The sequence below is a fragment of the Lepus europaeus genome, chromosome 7, assembly GCF_033115175.1.
Source record: "Lepus europaeus isolate LE1 chromosome 7, mLepTim1.pri, whole genome shotgun sequence".
Taxonomy (NCBI): Eukaryota; Metazoa; Chordata; class Mammalia; order Lagomorpha; family Leporidae; genus Lepus; species Lepus europaeus.
In genome coordinates, this window is record NC_084833.1 from 14,148,478 (window position 1) to 14,169,608 (window position 21,131).

Sequence of the window (21,131 nt, forward strand, 5' to 3'; positions counted from 1 at the left end):
AACACCGGTGGGCATCTTGCTCCTTCCTGCCTGCCACAGAGAACAGTTTTCCCACCTGAACTTCCCCTCCGGCAGCCTCCTGTTTCAGGCAGCCTCTGTTTATTTCACAGGCTGGTTTTGTGCCCAAGCCTGAGACAGAACCAGAGAACTCCAGGAAAGGAAAGGCTCGCCAAAGGAATTTTCCAAGGGCTCCGACGCCAGGACTTGCAGCTCCCGTGGTCAGCCAGGGAGGACAACGTGGGCTTTGAGGCTCAGACCCTGGGGCCATGGCGGGCCAGGGCCTGCCCCTTCACGTGGCCACCCTGCTGGTGGGGCTGCGGGAGTGCTCTTTGGCTGGACTTCCCTGGTGTTCGTCTTCAAAAAAGAGCACTACTTTGAGGAGCTGTGTGAGCCGCCGTCTGGAACGCTGGGCAACACCGCTGGTAAGGAGGGTGATGCCTTCTCCCGGGAAGTGAGTTCTGGCTCCACCCCTGTGCCTCCTGCCACCCCTTGCTGCAGGGGGGTGCCCGGGAGAGGATTTAGGGACAGTCACATCTCTAGGCAAGCTGTCCAAGTCGGATGGAGGGGATCCCAGGGCAGGTGCTCACCGGGCTGGAGGGCTGGGAGGATGGGGCAGTGTGGCCAGTCTGCCCCGGGCTTCTGAGCCTCCCCCTCCCCCCTTGCAGATTGCAAAGCCCAGGATGAGAGGTTCTCGCTCATCTTCACCCTGGCGTCGTTCATGAACAACTTCATGACGTTCCCCACCGGCTACATCTTTGACCGATTCAAGACCACTGTGGCCCGCCTCCTAGCCATGTGAGTCCCCCCGGGGCCCCGCACGGCTAACGGTGTGGGCAAGAGGCATTGGTCAGGCTGGAAGGGAGACGGAGGGTAGACAGCTGGGCAGCGCTGCCTGGCCCCGAGCCAGCAGCTGGCAGACACAGCTGTGAGGAGCAGAGCTGGCAGGGTGTGGGGCCGCCCCCTGCCCACAGCCCTGCTTCCCTCTCCTCGCCTCCTTCCCCTACTCCACAGCACTGCAGCTGTCTTCTGCATCTGATAGCACAGGAGCCAGGGCTGACTTCCCATGAGGGCTGCCCAAGGGCCTGAGTTGCGAAATTAGCAACTGCTCTCTGCCTTCACCCTGGATTCTTTTTGTCATCTCCCTATGAAGCCTCACACCCAAGGCTTCTCCTCCTCCTAGTCACCCTCATCACTCAATCATCACAGAATGTTGTGGATACCTCCAGTGGTGGAGTTTCAGGTCCCCCTTGCGCTACAGGGGGTGAGAATAGGGCTTCCCATGCAAATGAGTGGGGGAGGGCCAAGAACTCTTGTGCTCCTGCATCCTGGTCTCTGTGGTGGGGTTTGGTGATAAGCAGTGGCCTGCTGGGGGCTGATAGATCCCAGGCTGGCAGGTGTGAGATCAGCTGGCAGAGGGAAGCTGGGGGCGGGGCGGGAGGGGCAGCTGGACCTGGACCAGGAAATAGTTGGGGAATAGAGCATGTCTCTTTAGGTACAAGCTGACTGACTATCTCAGTCCTTCTGGTCTTTGGCTCCCTGGATGCTCTTCTTCCTGCCCTTTCTCCAGCAGGGTTCTCAGGGTCCTGCTTCTCTTAGCCTTTGCCTTAGAAAAGCCTCCTACTCCCCTGTCAGCTGCCAAGGGATTCCTATAACTTTGGGATGGTGGTCTTGAAACTGTAGCGTTCTAGAACTTTAAGCTTGGAGTCTAGATCAGTCCAGCCATTTCCTCCCTCCCTCTCTCCCACCCTCTCACCTCCCTCCCAGCTCCCTCCCTCCCTCCCTCCTTTCCTTCCTTCCTTCCTTCCTTCCTTCCTTCCTTCCTTCCTTCCTTCCTTCCTTTTCTTTCTCTTAGATTTATTTTATTTTATTTGAAAGGCAGAATTACAGAGGGAGATAGATAAACAGAGACAGAGAGAGCTTCCATCTGCTGGTTCACTCCCCAAATGGCCTCAATGGGTAGGGATGGGCCAGACCAATGCCAGGAGCCAGGAGCTTCTTTCCTGGTCTCCCCTGTGAGTGCAGGGGCCCAAGCACTTGAGCCATCTTCTGCTGCTTTCCCAGGTGCATTAACATCCAGGTGCTGGATTGGAAGTGGAGCATCTGGGGATCAAACCAGTGCCCATATGGGGGTGCCAGCACTGCAGGTGGTGGCTTTACCTGTTACATCACAACACCAGCCCCAGGTTTATCTTTTCTTGACAATATTCTCCATGCCCTATTCTGTATTTCAGATTTTTCTATACGAGTGCCACCCTCACCATAGCCTTCACCTCTGCAGGTAAGTGTTGCCAAGTGTGTGAGAGGGACATGGTTCTAGGGATGTCAAGTGAAGCAGGTGTAGGAGGTAGTAGGCAGGACATATGGACCCCATGGTTACTTTGAGGTCCACAGCTTAAAGAATCTTGAAGGGATATTGAATTGTTGCTGGTCTAGGAAAACAGTTTAGTTAAAGAGAAAATGTGAAAAGGAAAGACAGTGGAGAGAGGTTGCTTCAAGAGGAGAATTCATTCAAAGCACTACATCCTTCTTGTGTGTCCCGGTGTTCTCTGTCCTTTTAACGAAGTGATCATATGAATGACGGTTTTGGAAAACACACAACCTGACTTAGTGGGGGAAAAAGTCAGCAACCCTGTTGAACTCAAAAGGCTTGGTTTTCAGATTTTACTGGCCCACAAAGGTCTGGAAATTCTCATCTGTTTTGTCCTGCTCTCCCATTAAGCAGAGGAGAAAACCGAGGCTGGAGAGGAGCCCCTTGCCCAAGGCCACAGAGAAAGTTACTGACCCTAGCTATGCTGGTGCCTTGGTTATGGGGGCCACAAGATGCCTCCCAATGTGGCTCTCCAGTGTCATTTTTTTTGACAGGCAGAGTGGACAGTGAGAGAGAGACAGAGAGAAAGGTCTTCCTTTGCCGTTGGTTCACCCTCCAATGGCCACTGCGGCCGGTGCGCTGAGGCTGGCGCACCGCGCTGATCCGATGGCAGGAGCCAGGTGCTTCTCCTGGTCTCCCATGCGAGTACAGGGCCCAAGCACTTGGGCCATCCTCCACTGCACTCCCGGGCCACAGCAGAGAGCTGGCCTGGAAGAGGGGCAACCGGGACAGAATCCGGCGCCCCAACCGGGACTTGAACCCGGTGTGCCAGCGCTGCAGGTGGAGGATTAGCCTATTGAGCCGCGGTGCCGGCCTCCAGTGTCATTTCACATGGCTCTGCATTTGGGTTAGGAAGTGAAGATCTGGTATGTAACTCAGGTGTGTGTAGTGGCTGCGTGGAAGCCAGATGGTGGCATGAGGTCAGCTCTACTCGTGCTCGGCCAACACGGAGGGTAAGGGTGTTAGGCCAAACAGAGATAACGTGGCACCTGCAGCCAATTACTCTCTGCCCAGCAAATAGGCTTCCTGTAATCTAGCCTGTGAATAATTTCCAAGACTGAATGTGGAGCTGGAAGCTGGGTAATGTTTGACTCATTTATGAATCGTTTAGGCAGAAATCCCCCCCTCTCCCTCCATAAAATAGGGCTTTTTGATTAGGAAGAAGCTGGGAGCCCACAATGACTCCACTGCGAAAAGAATTGCCATGAGCCCTCAGTTCTTTAGGAAAGATGTGCATAAAGTGTATAAAAGCAGACGCTGAATGGTAAATAGTGTGAAAACTCTAAAATTAGTTCCTCACAGGGCCTCTGAAGGTGTAACACACTAATTACCTAAGAGGATATCAGGGACATACACCTACCACATTAATAATCATCAAACCGCCGAGGGAAAGGTTATTGCTTTTCTATTATTCTTTCTGTCCTCTGATTTCATGAAATAAAGTCTTGATGTGAGGCTAACATGACTTTAGTGCCAAAGGCAACTGTATCCAGCTACAAGGTTTTTAAGGTGAATTAATTTGAAAGGTAGCACATGTTGAGGGAGGAGAGATCTTCATTCACTGGTTCAATTCCCACATGAGGACAACAGCCAGGTCTGGGCAAGGTGAAAACCAGGAGCCAGAAACTCCATCCAGGGCTTCCTTGTGGGTGGCGAGGGCCCAAGCACTTGGGCCATCTTCTGCTGCTTTCCCAGGTGCATTAGCAGGGAGCTGGAATGGAAGTGGAGCAGCCAGGACTCAAACCAGCACTCACATATGGATACCAAAATAGAAAGTGGCTGCTTACCTGCTCTGATACAAAGCTCCAAGTTAATAACATTGTTTTCCTTTCCTTTTATTTATTTTTAGTCGCTTTCTATTGATGACAAGCAACCTGTGTGCTTTCATGTATAGTAGTGATACGAAGTGTTCTTCAAGGATTGGTGCAGGGATGGTTGGTGCTGTGCTTGAGAGGTGACTTGAGATGTTTGCATTCTATATCGGAGTGCTTGGGTTCAAGTCCTGCCTCTGCTTCTTTTTTTATTTATTTACTTTTTATTTATTTACTTGAAAGGCAGAGTGACAGAGAGAGATAGAGAGGCAGAGAAGAGAGACAAAGAGGGAGGGAGGGAGGGAGAGAGAGAGGAAAAAAGAGAGAGAGAGAGAGAGAGAGAGAGATCTACCCACTGGCTCACTCCCCAAATGCCCACCACAGCCTAGGCTGGGCTAGACTGAAGTCAGGAGCCAGGAACTCCATTTGGATCTCCTGTGTTGATGTGATGACCCAGATTGGGAACCTATTTGGCAAGCATCGTTCGACCATCATCACCCTCTGCAATGGCACATTTGACTCTTCCTCAGCAGTCTTCCTTATCATCAAGGTAAGGAGCAAGGGCCGAGGTCTAGCGAGCACTTACATATGAGTGACACTTGTCCTGTGAACCATGAGTGGTTTCTCTCCATCCATCTGGAGGTGAGTGCTATTTTATCTCCATCTTACAGATGAAGCATTTGAGTCTCAAGGAGGTGAAGATGCCACATCCCATGTCAGAGTGCCTGGGTCCACTCCTGACTCCAGCTTCCTGCCAGTGTAGACCCTGGGAGGCAGCAGGTGATGGCTCAAGCAATTGGGTTCCTGCCATCCATGTGCAAGACCTGGTTTGAGTTCCTGGCTCGTGTCTTTGACCCCAGCTGGGGGCCATTTGTTTGGAGAATGAGTCAGCAGATGAGAGCTCTGTCTCTCAAATATTTTCTTTTCTTTTCTTTCTTTCTTTCTTTTTTTTTAAGATGCTTGCTTAAGCTTCTGCAAGTGGTGACCATGGAACTGTTTGGTTCCAGACTCTGAGTGTGTGATCACCAAGAGCCTCTTCTTCTTACTTCACTTAGCGTGTTGGGCAGAGGCCAAGGGAAGGCACGGTCACAGTGCTTGGGCCAGTGTTGGGCACCCTTTGCAATGGGTGGCTGGGGGTTGGAGGCCCAGGAGCAGACATCTTCTAAAGCTGCTGTTGAGTGACAGGGTGATGAACTGTTGCCAGTGGTTTTGGGGTCCACCAACAACTGTTCTGCCTTGTTCATTGCTGACAGTTTTATCTGGGCCGTGATCTTCCCAGGACAGGGGATGAAGCCTGATCCATCTCAGCCAACCGTGGCACTTCCTTCCCCTGTTGTCAGTGATGGCTAGAGGTGACCAATGGTCCAGTCCTTGTCCATGAGATAAAGGGGATGTAAGAGGAGGACGTTAGGGAACATCTCCTTGCTAATGGAAGTTGAGAGCCGACTGGAAAGAAAATCTGCCTCCTTGGTTTTCCTTGTTTTATAAAAAAAATTATTTATGGGGCTGGCATTGTGCAATAGTAGGTTAAACCACTGCCTGCGTGCTGGCATACCATAGGGGTGCCAGTTCGAGTCTTGGCTGCTTCACTTCCAATCCAGCTCCCTGCTAATGCACCTGGGAAAGCAACAGAAGATGGCCCAAGTGCATCCACATGAGAGACCTGGATGAAGTTCCAGGCTCCTGACTTCGGCCTGGCCCAGCTCTGACCATTGCAGCAATTTGGGGAGTGAACCAACGGATGGAAGATTTCTCTCTGTCTCTCCCTCTCCTTTTAACTTTGCCTTTCAAATAAGTAAATCTTTCTTTTTTTAAGATTTATTTATTTATTTGAAAGTCAGAGTTACACAGAGAGAGAAGGAGAGGCAGAGAGAGAGAGGTCTTTCATCTGCTGGTTCACTCCCCAGTTAGCTGCAATGGCCGGTACTTTGCCGATCCAAAGCCAAGAGCCAGGAGTTTTCTTCCAGGTCTCCCACGCTGGTGCAGAGGCCCATCTTCTACTGCTTTCCCAGGCCTCAGCAGAGAGCTGGATCGGAAGTGGAGCAGCCGGGTCTTGAACCCGCACCCATATGGGGTGCTGGCACTGCTTTACCTGCCATGCCACAGTGCCGGCCCCAAATAAGTAAATCTCTAAAAAAAAAATCTTAACCTTATCTTGAAAAAGTTTTAAAATTTTTTATTTATTTGAAAGGCAGAGAGAGAGAGAGAGAGAGAGAGAGAGGGAGAGAAATCTTCCATCTGCTTGTTCACTCCCCAGTTGCCTATAACAGCCAGAGCTGGACCAGGTCAAAGCTAGAAGAAGCTGGGAACCAGGAGCTTCCCACATCGGTGGCAGGGATGCAAGTACTGGAGCCACCACCTCCTGCCTCTCAGGGTGTGCATTAACAGGAAGCTGGATTGGAGGTGGAGCTGGGACTGGATCCCAGGCACTCCAGTCTGGGGTGCAGGTGTCCCAAGTGGACTCTACATGCTGCACCACAGTGCCTGCCCCTTGGTCTCTCATAACCTTCTTCTAAGGTTGCAGTGAGAAGCCGTGATACCTGGAGTTATGGCAGCCATGCTTTGACAAAGAGGCAACAAGCTAGAAGGCATAAGGCAGGTGCTAACAATGGCTGAGTGAAAGGAAGGAGTGGATGTGGGTCTCAGGCTGTGGGCCTGGGCCTTCCCTGTGGACTTTGTGTTAGGTCAGAGGCAGGTGGCACTGCCCATGGGCCATGGCTGCAGAGAAAAGCACCCCTGGCAGTCACTACTCAAACATGGCCTTGGCCTGCAGGGCCATCCAGAGGCTGAGCCCTTGGGCACTTGAGCCTCTACTCCTGGCATAGGAGCCGCTCTCTGGGTTCTTTCTCCTTCTCCTGGGTGTGCCTCCCTTTCCTCTCTCAGGAGCTTGCATTCTGGGGTTAATCTGATGCTTGCTCTGGCCTTGAGCAATCCATTGCACCCCTGTGAACCTCTGTGTTGCCCTCTGTCGTGCTGGGAGGTTGGGCTCTCAAGCTGGGCGTGGAGGAACTGTGATGTTTGTTGGTCATCAAGGAGAATGAAAGGGAGGTTGACTGGATAGCTTTGTGAGCCACATTTTGGGTAAAATTTTGTGTGCACGAAAGGGCCTTATTGCTATTGGAGTCGGTGTGGGGAGGCACTGGCCCAGATCTCTGAGGAGGCCTCTGGGCTGTGGGGATGGATGACAGGGTGACTCCTGGATGCAGGCTGGGTCCTGGGGAGAGGGGTGTGTGTCCCAGTGTCCTCCATCAGCTTCTAGGGTGCTCCACAGGAGCCTTGCTAAGGCTCCTTCTTGGAAGCTGGGGTTTCAGCCCTTGCCTCTTGGGCTGGCTCTGTGTGTGTGATCCTATGCACATAATGCACACTTCACCATGGTAACCATTTGTAAGCGTATAGTTCAGTGGCGTTCAGCGCATGCACACTGTTCTGCACCCAGCGTTTCCAGAACTGCTCTCATGTTGTAAAACCCAGCTCTACACTCATTGCCACCAGCTCCCCTCTCCTTCTGCTCCCCAGCTTCCATTCCTCTCTGCAGCTCTGTGAATCGGACTGCTGCAGGTGTCTCATGTAAGTGGAAGAGAGAGAGAACACTCCTATTCTCTGGTTTTCTCCCCAGATACCTACAACAGCCAAAGCTAGGCCTGCTCTGAAACCAGGAGCCCAGAACTTAATCCTGGTGTTCCACATGAGTGCGGGAACCTAAGTAATTGAGTCATCCCTGCTGCCTTCCAGGGTCTGTATTAGAAGGAAGCTGAAAGCTGAAGCTGGAGCCCTGTGTGAACCTAGGCACTGTGATGTGGGACATTGTATCTTTTTATTTAAATATGTATTTATTTATTTGAAAGGCAGAGTTACACAGAGAGAGAAGGAGAGGCAGAGAGAGAGGTTTTCCATCCTCTGGTTCACTCCCCAGTTGGCCGCAATGTCTAGAGCTGTGCCAATCTGAAGCCAGGAGCTTCTTCCAGGTCTCCCACACGGGTGCAGGGGCCCAAGGACTTGAGCCATCTTCTGCTGCTTTCCCAAGCCTCAGCAGAGAGCTGGATCAGAAGTGGAGCAGCCAGGACTAAAACCAGTGCCCACATGGGATGCCAACACTGCAGGTGGCGACTTTACCCGCTATGCCAAAGCGCTGGCCCCAGACATTGTATCTTAACTGGTGTCTTAACTGTTAAGCCAAAAGTCTGCTCATTTTTTTTTCCTATTTTTTAAAAAAAGATTTATTTGTTTATTTAAAAGGCACAATGAGAGAGAGAGAGAGAGAGAGAGAGAGAGAGATTTGTTTTTTAAAGGTTTATTTTATTTGAAAGGAGGAATTACAAAGAGAAGAAGGGAGAGAGAAAGATAGAGAGAATCTTTCATCTACTGGTTCACTCCCCAAATGGCTGCAGTGGCCAGGGCTGGGTCAGGCGGAAGCCAGGAGCCAGGAGTTCTTCCAGGTCTCCCATATGGGTGCACGGCCCCAAACACTTGGGCCATCCTCTGCTGCTTTCCCAGGCAGGGAGCTGGATCCAAAGTGAAGCAACTAGGACTCGAACTGGTGCTCACATGGGATACCGGTGTTGCAGGCAGTGGCTTAACCTGCTACACTACAGTGCTGGCCCCTCTTTCCTGTTTTAGAGTTGAATAATATTCCGCTGTATGTACATACCACATCTTGTTTATCCATTCATCCGTTGACAGATGTGAGTGTCAGCTGCTGTGAATAATGCTGCTGCTTTGGATACAGATGTTACATCAACTTTTCCTTCCTTCTCCCGTAGCTTCTTCATGAACAGGACATCAGCCTCAGGGCCTCCTTCATCTTCCTCTCTGTCTGCAGCGTCTGGCACGTGGGACGCACTTTTCTCCTGATGCCCCAGGGGCACATCCCCTGCCCTCTGCCACCCAACTACAGCTATGGGTAAAAACTGCGATCTGGTGACTGTGGGCCACAACCTTATCGTCCTAGGGTAGGAACGGGGTGAGCAGATGGGAGAGGAAGACTGGAACCAGGGGCGTATCACTTAGCTAATTTTAAAAAAGATTTATTTATTTAAAGTCAGAGTTACAGAGAGAGAGAGGGAGAGAGAGATAGAGATCAATCTTCCATCCGCCAACACTCCCCAGATGGCTGCAACAGCTGGGGCCTTGGGGCTGGAACAGGCTGAAGTCAAGAGCCAGGAGTTTCATCTGGGTCTCCCACATGGGTGGCAGGGACCCAAGTACTCGAGCCATCTTCTGCTGCTTTCTGCAGGCCGCTAGCAGGGAGTTGGGTCAGAAGTGGAGCAGCCAGGACTTGAATTGGTGCCTGTATGGAATGCTGGTATCATGAGGCAATGGCTTAACCCATTGCACCACAACACCGGTCCCAGCATTTATTATTTTTTTGCAAGTCTGTGGGGAGCTGGCTAGTTCCACTGACCAGGGCCAAGTCCCCTGATCATCTGGTGGATTAGCAGGTCTAGGACGGCCTCACACACACATGGGGTTTGGAGTGACCTGGCTGTGTCCGCCACACGGCTGTCCTCCTCCCGTGGCTGGCTTGTACTTGTTCACATTGTGGTTTTAGGTTTCCGAGAGAAAGAAAGTGGAAAGTGCACAGGGTTTCTTGAGGTTTAGGCTTGGCAGCAGCACATCACGTCTGCTTCGTTCTCTTGGCTACAGCAGGGCACAAGGCCAGCTCGGAGTTAGGGGATGGGGAGAAAGAATCAGGGGTGCAGGAGCCCGTTTTGATAGGTGAAGTGAGGTAACTGCACTCGCAGTCAGTTACAGGGGGGCTGGAGAGCATTCATTGGCCGCTCGCCGACTACGTACCAGGCCCATGTGCTCTTTGCATCCTCACAATGGTCCTGTGCTTCCCAAACAGGGAGAGTGAGGCTCAGGAGTTTCCATCTCGGCAGTGTTTCTGCAGCTAGGAAGGGGCAGAGCTGGGATCTGAGCTCAGACCTGCCCACCTCTGCCCTGCTTCCAGTGGCACCCAAATTTTACTGCATATTACTGTAACTTAACCGTCTTTTTTATTTTTCCTTTTTAAAAAAGATTTTTTTATTTGAAAGGCAGAGTTACAGAAAGAAAAAGAGAGAGAGAGAGAGAGAGAAATTTTCTATCCACTAGTTCACTCCCCAATAACTGCAACAGCCAGGGCTGGGCCAGGAGGAAGCTAGGAGCCGGGAGCTTCATCCAGGTCTCCCACATGGCTGCAGGGGCCCAAGCACGTGGACTCTTCTTCTGCTGCTTTCCCTGGTGCATTAACAGGGAGCTAGATTGGAAGTGGAGCAGCCAGGACTCGAACCAGTACCTACAAGGGATGTTGGCATTGCTGGTGGCGGCTTTACCCACCACGCCACAGTGCTGGCTCCAGAGATGATGATGATGATGATGATTTTCTAAAATGGGAGCCTATCAGCCTTAGACATTCTGATTTACCTGCTCTGTCTGTGACCTGAGCGTTGGGGTTGTGAGAGTGTGGTTCCACTATGCAGTGAAATAGGGATCCCCACACTGTTCCCTCCAGTCTGCACCCTGGGTTCAGCTCACAGTCCCTGGCCAGCGCTTTCTTTCCACAGCCTGTGTGCTGGGAATGGTACCACAGCAACAGAAAAGAAGAAAACAGCTGAGCAAGAGAACAGGGAGCTGCAGTCAAAGGAGTTCCTTTCCGCCAAGGATGGTGAGGCCTGCCGGGTGGCCTGGCCCTGCCTTGTGACTGCACCTGCTCCTCACCGAGAGAACTGTGGAGGCACTCGGGATCGGCAGAAGTCAGGCAGAGAAAGGACCTCCGGCATCTTTCACTATCTACGGGGCGCAGGAAGGTCAGGACTCCTGTCTCCTGTCCGTCTGTCTTTCCCACCTCCTGAAGTCTGCCTTCCATTGTTTGCCTTCTCTTCCCCCACCCCAGGGTCCCACCCTTTCCTGTGATGGTGATGCATGAAGTCTGGTGTTTTTGTCCCCGTTTCTGCAGTCCTCTGGGTCTGCTCTGTCTCACTGCCCCATCTCCAGCACTGCCTCCTTCCTCTCCTCTCTCTCTGTTGTGGGTCTTTGGTTACAAACATCACAAACCACTGCTGGCTACAGTGGGAGTAAGAAGGGGAGGTGGAGGCATGGGAGAAATGGGGAGACGCAGGACAAAGGATGCACATGGCAGGTGTGTGGGATGAATTCGTCTGGCTGTCTTATGTCCGACGTGACGCCTGTCGTTGATGGAATTACACTGTATTTGGGATTTTTGCTAAATGAGTGGATTTTAGCTAATGTTGCCAGAAGAAAATGGGTAGCTATGTGAGATGATAGATATGTTAATTTGCTTCACTATAGTAACCACTTTACTATCTATATGCATCCCATGACATCATGTTGTATACCTTAAATATACACAATCAAGTGTATTTTAAAAAATGAAAGTCGAATAGGATTCTGAGAAACTCACAAAGCCAAGAGGAAAATTGAATTCGCTGGGCAAGTCGAACCGGGGAGTGCTCTGGGCTGCCCAATCTACGGTTCAGGCCGGTCCCTTTCTTCAGGGGAATGAGCGACTGGTCAACGGGACGCTGAATTCACAGTCCCGTGTGGTCATGACGAACAGGGCAGGGGAAGGCCTCTCAAGGAAATGCAGGATTCAGGCCCCAAAAGGGAGAGAAGGGATTTGGAACCCGGTGGAACCGCTGCTGTCCTCGCCTTGTCTTTCTTTTCACCCTTGGGGCTGAGAAGGATCAGCAAAGTGGCTGTTAGAGGCAGATCCGATTTCAATAGGCCAGGAGCACGGGTCACTCAAGGTGGTAGGGCTGGGATGACAAAGCAGGAGCAGGGGATGGGTGAGCTGCAGGCAGCTCCAGGAGCCCGCAGGATGAGCTGGGACAAGGGTGGAAGGTGGGCTCTGACCCTGTAAGTGCCCTACACTCTGGCTCTTCCTAACCCTCCTGTCTTCTTATAATCCATGCCTGGATCCTCCCTCCCCATCAGAGACCTCAGGACCAGGGCAGCAGCAGGGATCCGGCTCCTTCTGGAGCTATGCTCTCTCTTGGTGCTTCACCTGGCATCTGGTGTGTCTGTGATACAGCTCTGGCACTACCTCTTCATTGGCACTCTCAACTCCCTGCTGACCAACCTGGCCAACGGGAACGGGAACATGGTGCTTGGTACGTGGCGGGGCTGGGAGGCAACAGCTCATCTGCATGTCCCAGGGACATGGGGGATGCATACGAAGCCCTGTAAGGGCTGTGTGGCGCAGAGCAAGGTCAGAGGGTCTGGGGAGGAGAGCCAGGCTGGGCACGGGCAAGGTGGGAGAGTGTTCCCTTGCAAGGCAGGCCTGGACGTGTTCGTCACCCAACCCCTCTCTTACCTCTGCAGTCAGCACTTACACAAATGCCTTCGCCATCACTCAGTTCTTCGGAGTGCTGTGTGCCCCCTGGAATGGCCTGCTCATGGACCGGCTGAGGGACGTGAGAAAGACCGGTGAGACCTGGGGCAAGGGAGTTAAGGGACCAGGAGGGGAGAGATCTGTGCTCACCTGCATGCCCACCTTCTCTTCTGTCCAGCCCGTTGTACTTGCACTCACTCATTCAGACATTAGTCGCTGAGTGACAGTGGTGTGTCAGCTGTGGTGCCAGACATCAGGGATTCATCAATGGACAAGACAGATACTACCTTAGGGAGCAGAGAAAGGAGGCAATCCTATAGTTAGAATCCAGTTTATGACAGTTTGACTTAACAACTTTTCAACTTTACGCTGGTTTGGAAGTGTACTCATGCAATTGTTTTGTTGTGCACTTTCAGTACAGCATTCAATAAATAACATGAGATATACAGTTCTTTCATGATTGGGTAGGCTTTGTGTGCGATGCTTTTGCTTGCCTTGTAGGCTAAGTGTTCTGAGCACGCTGAAGGTAGCCTAGGCTAAGTTAGGAGGCAGTTGGTCAGGTGGGTGAAATGCATTTTTGGCTTGGGATGCTTTCAAGTTGCGCCGAGTTGATTGGGATGTAACCCCATTGTAAGTCGGGAAGTGTCTCGACACCTACACAAAGACGGACCCAATAGCTGTTCTGGGAGAGGATGGTGGGGCTGTCAGTGATGGCTTCCTGGAGGAAGTGGTGTCTAAGCCAAGACCTGAAGGGTGAGTAGCAGGTGAGGAGATGGGGCCGACACCATGGCTCACTTGGTTAATCCTTTGCCTGCGACGCCAGCATCCCATATGGGCGCCGGGTTCTAGTCTTGATTGCTCCTCTTCCTGTCCAGCTCTCTGCTATGGCCCAGGAAGGCAGTGGAGGATGGCCCAGGTGTTTGGGCATGGGAGACCAGGAAGAAGCACCTGGCTCCTGGCTTTGGATCAGCGCAGCACTGGCCGTAGCAGTCATTTGGGAGGTGAACCAACAGAAGGAAGACCTTTCTCTCTGTCTCCCTCTCTCACTAACTCTGCCTGTCAAAAAAAAAAAAAAAAAAAAGAGGTGAAGAAATGGAGGGGTGGGTGCAGGAGAGGGGCTAAGGAGCATCGTGGGATCCAGGTGGTCAGGTAGAGAGGGAAGCTGAGGCACCTGAGGAATCCTAACAAGTGACTCAGGCAGGCCCGGGCATACAGCATGTGGGGCAGTCGTAGGGCAGGTGCTGGGGAGAGAGGGAGGCAGGGGTCAGCTGCTCCCTCTGCCAAAGCTTCTAGGCCTGATCCTCGGACAGGACTGGAAGAACAGGGCTGCCGAGTGCCCTGACTGTGCAGTTGGCGGCAGGGGAGGGGGGTCAAGCAGCATTTAAATACTAGATAGGAACAACAAGACACAAGGTCAGATGCGTGTTAACAAGTAGACAGTAACATTTCCCCTGGCTGGTTCCACCCCTGTGCTCCCTGGCTGCCCGGCTTCTCTGATGCCTGCTGGAGTATTCCAAAGCAAATCTCAGACATCCTGTCCTGTCACCTGTCAGCACCGTAACATCATGATCACACTTAAAAAAATTATTCTCTTGCCTGATATACAACCTCTGTTCAGATTTCCCTGTCATCTCCAATATATCTTTCCACAGTTGGTTTGCTATTTGGATCATGTGCCTTTTGTATCTGTTAAGATGTATAATGGTGTGCTGTTCCTCCCCACACTGTTGAATTTCCCAGTTTGCATTTGGCATCCTCTTGGTGTCACTTAGAAGTGTCCCTTAGATTAGGAATTTCCTGTAAACAGGCAGATTCGAGGCTCGGAGAAGCCTCAGTTTAATTCTTTTTGGCAAGGATAATTCAGAGATGGAGCCTTGGGCCTCCTCTGGCCTCCCATCAGCTGGCCCCTGATATCTGCTGTCTCTGTTGTGATGGTGTTAAGATTGATCACCTGGTTCAGACTTTGTCCGTTGGATCCGTCTGTTACAAAATTTCCCATCAACTGTGGGCCTAATGATTTTAGCAGTCATTGGTGATCAATGCCTAGACTCATTATTTTATTAAGGTTGTGGAAGGATGAGTTTCTATTTCTGTCTTCCCTTCTGCTTTTAATAGCCTGACTTCCTCTAGAGAGAACATTACCTTACTGTTTTGTTATTCTGGAATCAATGCTTGGTTCCCCTCTCTGTTTACCAGTTTCAGAGTTAGTGCCTGGAGACCTCCAGAGATGGCCATCATGAAAGAAGAGAGGCAGAGAGAGAGAGAGAGAGAGAGAGAGAGAGAGAGAGAGAAAGAGAGGTTTTCCATCTGCTGGTTCACTCCCAAGATGGCCACAATGGCTGGAGCTGCACCAATCCAAAGCCAGGAGCCAGGAGCTTCCTCTGGGTCTTTGATGTGGGTGCAGGGGCTCAAGGACTTGGGCCATCTTCTGCTGCTTTCCCAGGCCATAGCAGAGAGCTGGATTGGAAGTGGAGCAGCCAGAGCACAAACCAGCCCCCATATGGTATGCTGGTATCACAGATGGCAGCTTTACCTGCTACTCCATAATGCTGGCCCCTGCCCCAGCATTTTTTTTTAAAACTACAAACATTATATACAAGTTCAAGTGGTGGGTCAAGTAGTTGGATTCCTGCCATCGATGAAGACTTTAATTGAGTTCCTGGCTCCTGGCTTCAGTTCCCACATCCTGGCCATTGTGGGTATCTGTGGAGTGAACCAGTAGATGGGAACAAACTCTCTCTCCATTTCTCAAATAAATAAACAATGAAGTTTTAAAAACTCTGGCATATATCAAGTAAATAAACATTTTTAAAAAATTAAACATTAAAACAATGCTTATTTTGGTGCAAAAAATTTTGAAATCCGTGCATAGTTTCTTCTGTAATATGCCTTTTCAGAGAACACCTTGAAGATCTTTTGCATGCCTGGATTTCAAATTTTTTTGCACCGAAATAAAACTTACCTTTTAATTCCACTTTTGGTAAACTTTTTGAAGTGTACTCATATATATTTATCCCCCCCCCCACTTTTTTTAAAGATTAGTTTATTTATTTGAGGGGCAGAGTTAAAGAGAGAGGGTGAGGTGCTGAGTGTGATCTTCCATCCTCTGATTCACTCCCCAAATGGCCACAATGGCCGGAGCTGGGCCTGTCAGGAGCCAGGAGCTTCTTTCGGGTCTCCCACATGGCTGCAGGGGTCCAAGCACTTAGACTATCTTCTACTGCCTTCCCAGGCCATAGCAGAGACCCGGATCAATAGGGAAGCAGCCGGGACACAAACTGGCACCCTTATGGCACAGGTGGAGGCTTAACCTACTATGCTACAGCACCGGCCCCGTATTTCCCTCTTTCTTAGATAAAAAGCAGCATACTGTACACACTGATGTGTGTGGCTGTATCCTGAGCCTGCTCCCTTGTGGGGACCAGTCCTGGTTCTTTTTTTAAGATTTATTTAAAAGGCGAGTGACAGAAAGAGAGGGAGAGACAGAGAGCGCTTCCATCCCCTGGTTCACTCCCCAAATAGCTACAAAGGCCAGGGCTGGGCTGGGCTGGGGCAGCCCAAAGCCTGGGGCCTGGGACTCCATTCTGGCCTCCCACATGGGTGGCAGTGGCTCATGTACTTGGGCCATCCTCTGCTGCTTTCCCAGGAAGCTGGATCAGAAGCAGCGTAGCCAGGACTCAAAGCAGCATCCCTGTTGCAGGCGGAAGCTTAACCCACTGCACCACAATGCTGGGCTCTCTTCCTTCCTTTTAACTGCTCCCTGGCTCTCTACGGCATAGCTGCAGTGCAGCTCATGCCGCGTTCCCTGCTGGCTGCTGCGGGGATTATTTCCAGGCGTTGAAATCATCTGAGTGTGTTAAGGGCATAAAACCAGGAAGAGTCGGTGAGGAAGAGATGGTCCCATCTGAATGATGTTTGGGAGGTGAATTATAGACATGATTGATGGGCTGGCGTGGGGGCACCTGGGAGAAAGAGGATCCCAGGAGGGTGGGGGTGGCTCCTCCCTTCCCCCCCCCCCCCCCCCCCCCCCGGTTTTTCTCGGCACCTCGCTGCCGTCTGCTGGGTTCTCCCGCAGGCAGCCTCTCTTGCTCCCTTTCGGACCAGGTTTCTCTGACGCATCGGTGGCCCTCTTCTCTGCCGTGCCCTCGCTGGCCCTGACGTCCCTGCTGTGCCTGGGCTTTGCCCTCTGAGCCTCGGTCCCCTTCCTCCCCCTTCAATACGTCACCTTTGTCCTGCAAGTGATCAGTCGCTCCTTCCTGTGCGGGGGCAATGCAGCCTACCTCACCCTTGCGTAAGTGGGCTGCAGGTGGGGTGTGCCCCCTCGGGGGGGGGGGGGAGGGGCGGGGCACACAGGGACTCCGGGAAGCAGTGCAGAGGTAAAGAAGTGGTGAGGGGAGGGTGGGCCTGGAGGTGGTCAGGTGAGGATGACCGGGTTTGGGCGCAGGTGTGGAGGGCGCGATGGCTGGACAGGGGCAGGCTGATGCAAAGGTTGACACACTCATGTTCTTGAGCCATTGCTTCATCTGTGCCCTGTGCCTCTGTTACCTGCCTGGTGAACTCCTATTCACCCTGCAATGCCCACTTCTGCTCCACACCATCCACGGAGGAGTCGGCAAGAAAGCGTCCTCCCTTTGTGGGAGACACTCTCTTCTTGCTACCTTTGATCAGGCATGCATCTGGCAGGCAATGGGCTGCTTCTGTGTCTGTCCTGTCACTGACTCCTCCCCTGGCACAGCCTGCATCTGGGGCCCTGCTGTTTTCCCAGGGCCCAGCACAGTCCCTTCTCTGAATTCTGTGGTTTGATGCCTGAGCACAGGTGTGGGGGGGCAGGGCAGTGCAGGTGTGGATGGGTGAAGGGTGGGCTTGGAGCAAGAGTCCCCAAAGCTCGCTGGAACCCAGTTTCTCTCTCTTCCAGTTTCCCTTCGGAGCACTTTGGGAAGCTGTTTGGGCTGGTGATGGCCTTGTCGGCCATTGTGTCCCTGCTGCAGTTCCCCCTCTTCACCCTCATCAAAGGTCCCCTCCAGAATGACCTGTTCTACGTGAGTACTGTGGGGGAGGGAGAGGATAGGTCCTGGCCTGCCTGTCCCCAGCAGGGGATGCTGGCTTTGGTCCTGCAAGGACACCAGGCTGGGTAACACAGCAATGCCCCAGCAGGGGGCACCCCAAAGCCAGCTCAGGAGGCTTGGGTGTGGTACCTGCAGCAAGAGCTGCACAAGGCACACCCCTGATCTTGCCTCTCAAACTGGGGTCAGCAGGAGCACCCCGGCTTGTGTGCTGGGGATACTCGAAGTCACTGGGTTCACACGGTGCAGCCTGCACTGTTCAGAAATCTGGGGGGAAAATAGCTGTGTGTGTGTGTGTGTGTGTAACAGACGTGTCCTGGAGTAAGATGCATGATACCAGCAACATTGCAAGCGAAAACTCAAGACTGCAAAGTCCTGCCTGCCAGAACACAAGCCAAGCCTGGGCTTTCTCCTCGGGCTGCAGCAGGTGCTGGTGCCCACCGCTGCCCAAGTGGCAGGTGCTCTTTGGTGTGGCCTCCAGGTCTCCACACCCGGGGGGATGCTCACGTGGCACCAGCAGGTGCACACCACTCTCCAGCCTTTTGTATAAGCCGTGGCTCCAAGAGGTTGTATGATTTAGGGATTCAGATACACACAGCTGTGAGCAGAAGTCCTTCAAGTCTGACTGCAGCGTTCTGACTACTGCACAGCTCTCTTGGCCGCGTTTGAAACCTATCACTAAGGGGCTGGTGTTGTGGCGCAGTGGGTTAAGCCGCTGGTTGGCCTGCCCGATTCCCCTATCAGAGCAGCAGCTCTAGTCCCAGCCATTCCACTTCTGACTCGGCTTCCTGCTAATGCGTTCCTGGGAGGCAGCAGATGATGGCCTCAGTGCCTGGACCTCTGCCACCCATGTGGGAGGCCCAGATGGAATTCCTGACTCCTGGCTTTGGTCTGACCTAGCTCTGGGTCATGGGCATTTAGGAAGTGAACTGATGGATAAAAGATTTCTCTGTCTCTGTGGCTTTCAAGTAGATGGAAAAAAAAAAAAAAAAAAAAAAGGAGGGGCCAACGCACTGGTCCAGTGGTTTAAACCGCTGCCTGGGAGTCCAGCATCCCATGTGAGTGCCCATTCAGGTCCTGGTCGCTCCACTTCTGATCCAGCTCCCTGCTAATGTACCTGGGAAAGCAGCAGAAGATGGCCCAAGTGCCCAAGTGTTTGGGCCCCTGCACCCAACGTGGAGACCCAGATGAAATACCAGGCTCTTGGCTTTGGACTGACCTAGCCCCAGACCTAGCTGTCGTTGCCATTTGGGAAATGAACCATTGGGTGGAAGAGCTTTCCCTCTCTCTGTCTCTGTAACTCTGCAAATAAATCTTTTTAAAAAGGAGAAATAAATAAATAAACATCTTTTATTTAAAAAGTCTAAAAGAGGAATTAAAATCTGACATAGGGAGAATAAGGAGGAATAAATTTAAAAACTGGGGGGAATTAGTTCTATCAGTGACCAAACCTAATATTCAGATGTGCATTCCAGCCAGTGCCTCCGCTGGTTTCCCATGTGACCTTGAACAGGCCATTGAATGCTCTCTGGGGGCCTCTGGTTCTTCATCTGTAAAATGGTCATAATATTCCCCATCCAACTGACTCCATAGGGCAGAATGAAAATGACCCAAAGTCCTTCCTCCAGGGGACCGTAGCGCCTGGTGGCGGTGCTGGTGGTGGTGGTAGTGGGAGATAGACCATACTGGGGTAGGTCTCGGGCCTCTTCACAGGTGGTGGGTGTTGCTCAGTGTTCCTGGACCTGGCCTCACACCCTCTCTCCCACAGGTGAACGTGGTGCTGGTGCTGGTCACTCTCCTGACGTTCATCCACCCCTTCCTGGTGTACCGGGAGTGCCGTGCTCAGAGAGAAGCCCCCTGTGCCACCGCGTAGTTCAAAGCCCTCCCTCATCAGCCCCAAAGATGCTGTTACCAATCTTTCCCCCACCTCAGAGGATCCCCAGTGCAAAGACTGCACCTGCCCAAACTATTAAGCCGCCGTTGTTTTTTCTTAAAAAATCCAAACATATCTAACCACCACCAGGACTTCTGATTGCAAGGAAGAATCTTGGTTGCCAAGTGGGTTGATGCAGTACAGACCTGAAGCAAAAGCACGGGGAAGTTCCCCTTTGCTTCCAACAGGAGGTGTCTCTCCGGCTGTGGCCTTGGTGACCCTTGGCCCCTGGGAGGAGATTTGCAGAAGGAGGTGTGCCACCTGCTTCTTTAGGCCGCAGGTGCTGGAACCTCTGCTGCCAGGTGGCCTCCAGGGGCAGCCCGAGGTTGCCACGGCCTCACTACACGGCCCAGCAGCCCCAGCCTGTCCGCCATGGCAAAGCCTTGGTTACAGAACTCACAGTGAGCATCCAGAGGGAAGACCAGTGGACGGGAAGCCCTGGGCAGAGTTCCTGCTTGGCCACTGGTGCTGGGGGGCCTTGGGCTGACCCTGAGCGTGACATTTTCCATCTGTAGAATGAGAGGAGGCCTGGAGTTGGAGGTTCTTTCTGGAGCTATGAAGGACAGGACAGAGTCAGGCCACCCCGAGGGCCTTGGGGACCAGCGGGCCCGCTGGGTGGGAGGATTTCTGACCAACTCTCTTGGGGATGTTTTTCTTTTCAAGGTGGGCGATGGTTATTTACTTTGAGCATTGTATAGAGTTTTTCTAAGGGGTAATTTTTATAGAAAAATAAAGCCTCTGTGAGTAAGGCAGCTACCGTTCCTGCTCTGTGAAGCAGCTGGGCTCTGTGTGTTTTGTGTGCGAACACATGCATGAGCATGTTGTGAGATTGTGTGTGTGAGCATGAGCGCATGCTTGAACATACGTGTGAGAAGTGTGTGTGAGTGCATGGGCATGCATGGACGAGAATGAGCATGTGTGTGACTGGGCATTGTGAAAGCATGAACGTGAGCATGTAAGCTCATGTGTGTGTCAGCATACATGTGTATGTGTGTGAACATGTGTGTGAGCGTTTGTGAGTGTGTGCCTCTGTGTGTCCCTGGGGGAGTGAGTGCAGGAGGGGGGTAGAGGACAGCTGGACTCAAAGGCGGGGCAGGAGCCCTCAGACTAGGCTCCACGTTCCTGGCCCTGGTCCTGGGATGTGAGCTCAGAGCCTCCCCCTCCCACCTTCCTCCCCACATGCTTAAGCCTCAACAGGGTCCCCCACGCCCACTGCACAGCCCTAGCAAGAAGCACAAAAAGAAGCAGAAGGTCCCAGTCTGAGTCAAGTCTCAGTTCTGCCCCCTCGGCAGCTGGGCAAGTCCTGTAACCACTGAGTCACAATCGCCTCACCTGCAAAGTGCAGTTAATCATCTCTCTCCCTGAGGGTGACTGTGAGAAGGTGACATGTGCTCGACACGTGGTGGGAGCACGTGAGTGCTTGCTCCTTCACTTACTCACGCCCGGCAGGGAGAAGGGTGGCAGGGAGGGAGAAGGTGAGGGATCAGCGGGCGAGGTGGCAGGTGGGCGAGATGGGGGAATCTGGAACGCACCAGCTGTCTTATTCTACTTAGCCAGCAGAGGGCCCAGGAAAGGAGAAGGGAGGTGGGGGAGAAGCGAGGGGGCTGGCAGGCAGAATCATCCA

General features: G+C 52.3%; 2 protein-coding genes across 2 annotated transcripts in view; both read left to right on the forward strand.

Moving 5' to 3' along the window:
* SLC43A3 (solute carrier family 43 member 3) lies at nucleotides 1-19,447 on the forward strand. The gene is given in 14 exon segments (XM_062197422.1): nucleotides 1-312; nucleotides 315-422; nucleotides 666-795; nucleotides 2,232-2,278; nucleotides 3,221-3,234; nucleotides 4,565-4,729; nucleotides 8,940-9,079; nucleotides 10,725-10,825; nucleotides 12,115-12,195; nucleotides 12,198-12,290; nucleotides 12,502-12,606; nucleotides 16,616-16,802; nucleotides 17,427-17,550; nucleotides 19,343-19,447. Coding segments are annotated over 14 exon segments (1,446 nt in total). The 5' UTR covers nucleotides 1-266.
* The window catches only part of PRG2 (proteoglycan 2, pro eosinophil major basic protein), a 21,603-nt gene continuing 17,952 nt past the window's right edge, over nucleotides 17,481-21,131 (forward strand). The window contains exon 1 of the mRNA XM_062197423.1: nucleotides 17,481-17,550. The gene's annotated coding sequence lies outside the window, so the exon portion shown is untranslated. The remainder of the gene's footprint in view (nucleotides 17,551-21,131) is intronic.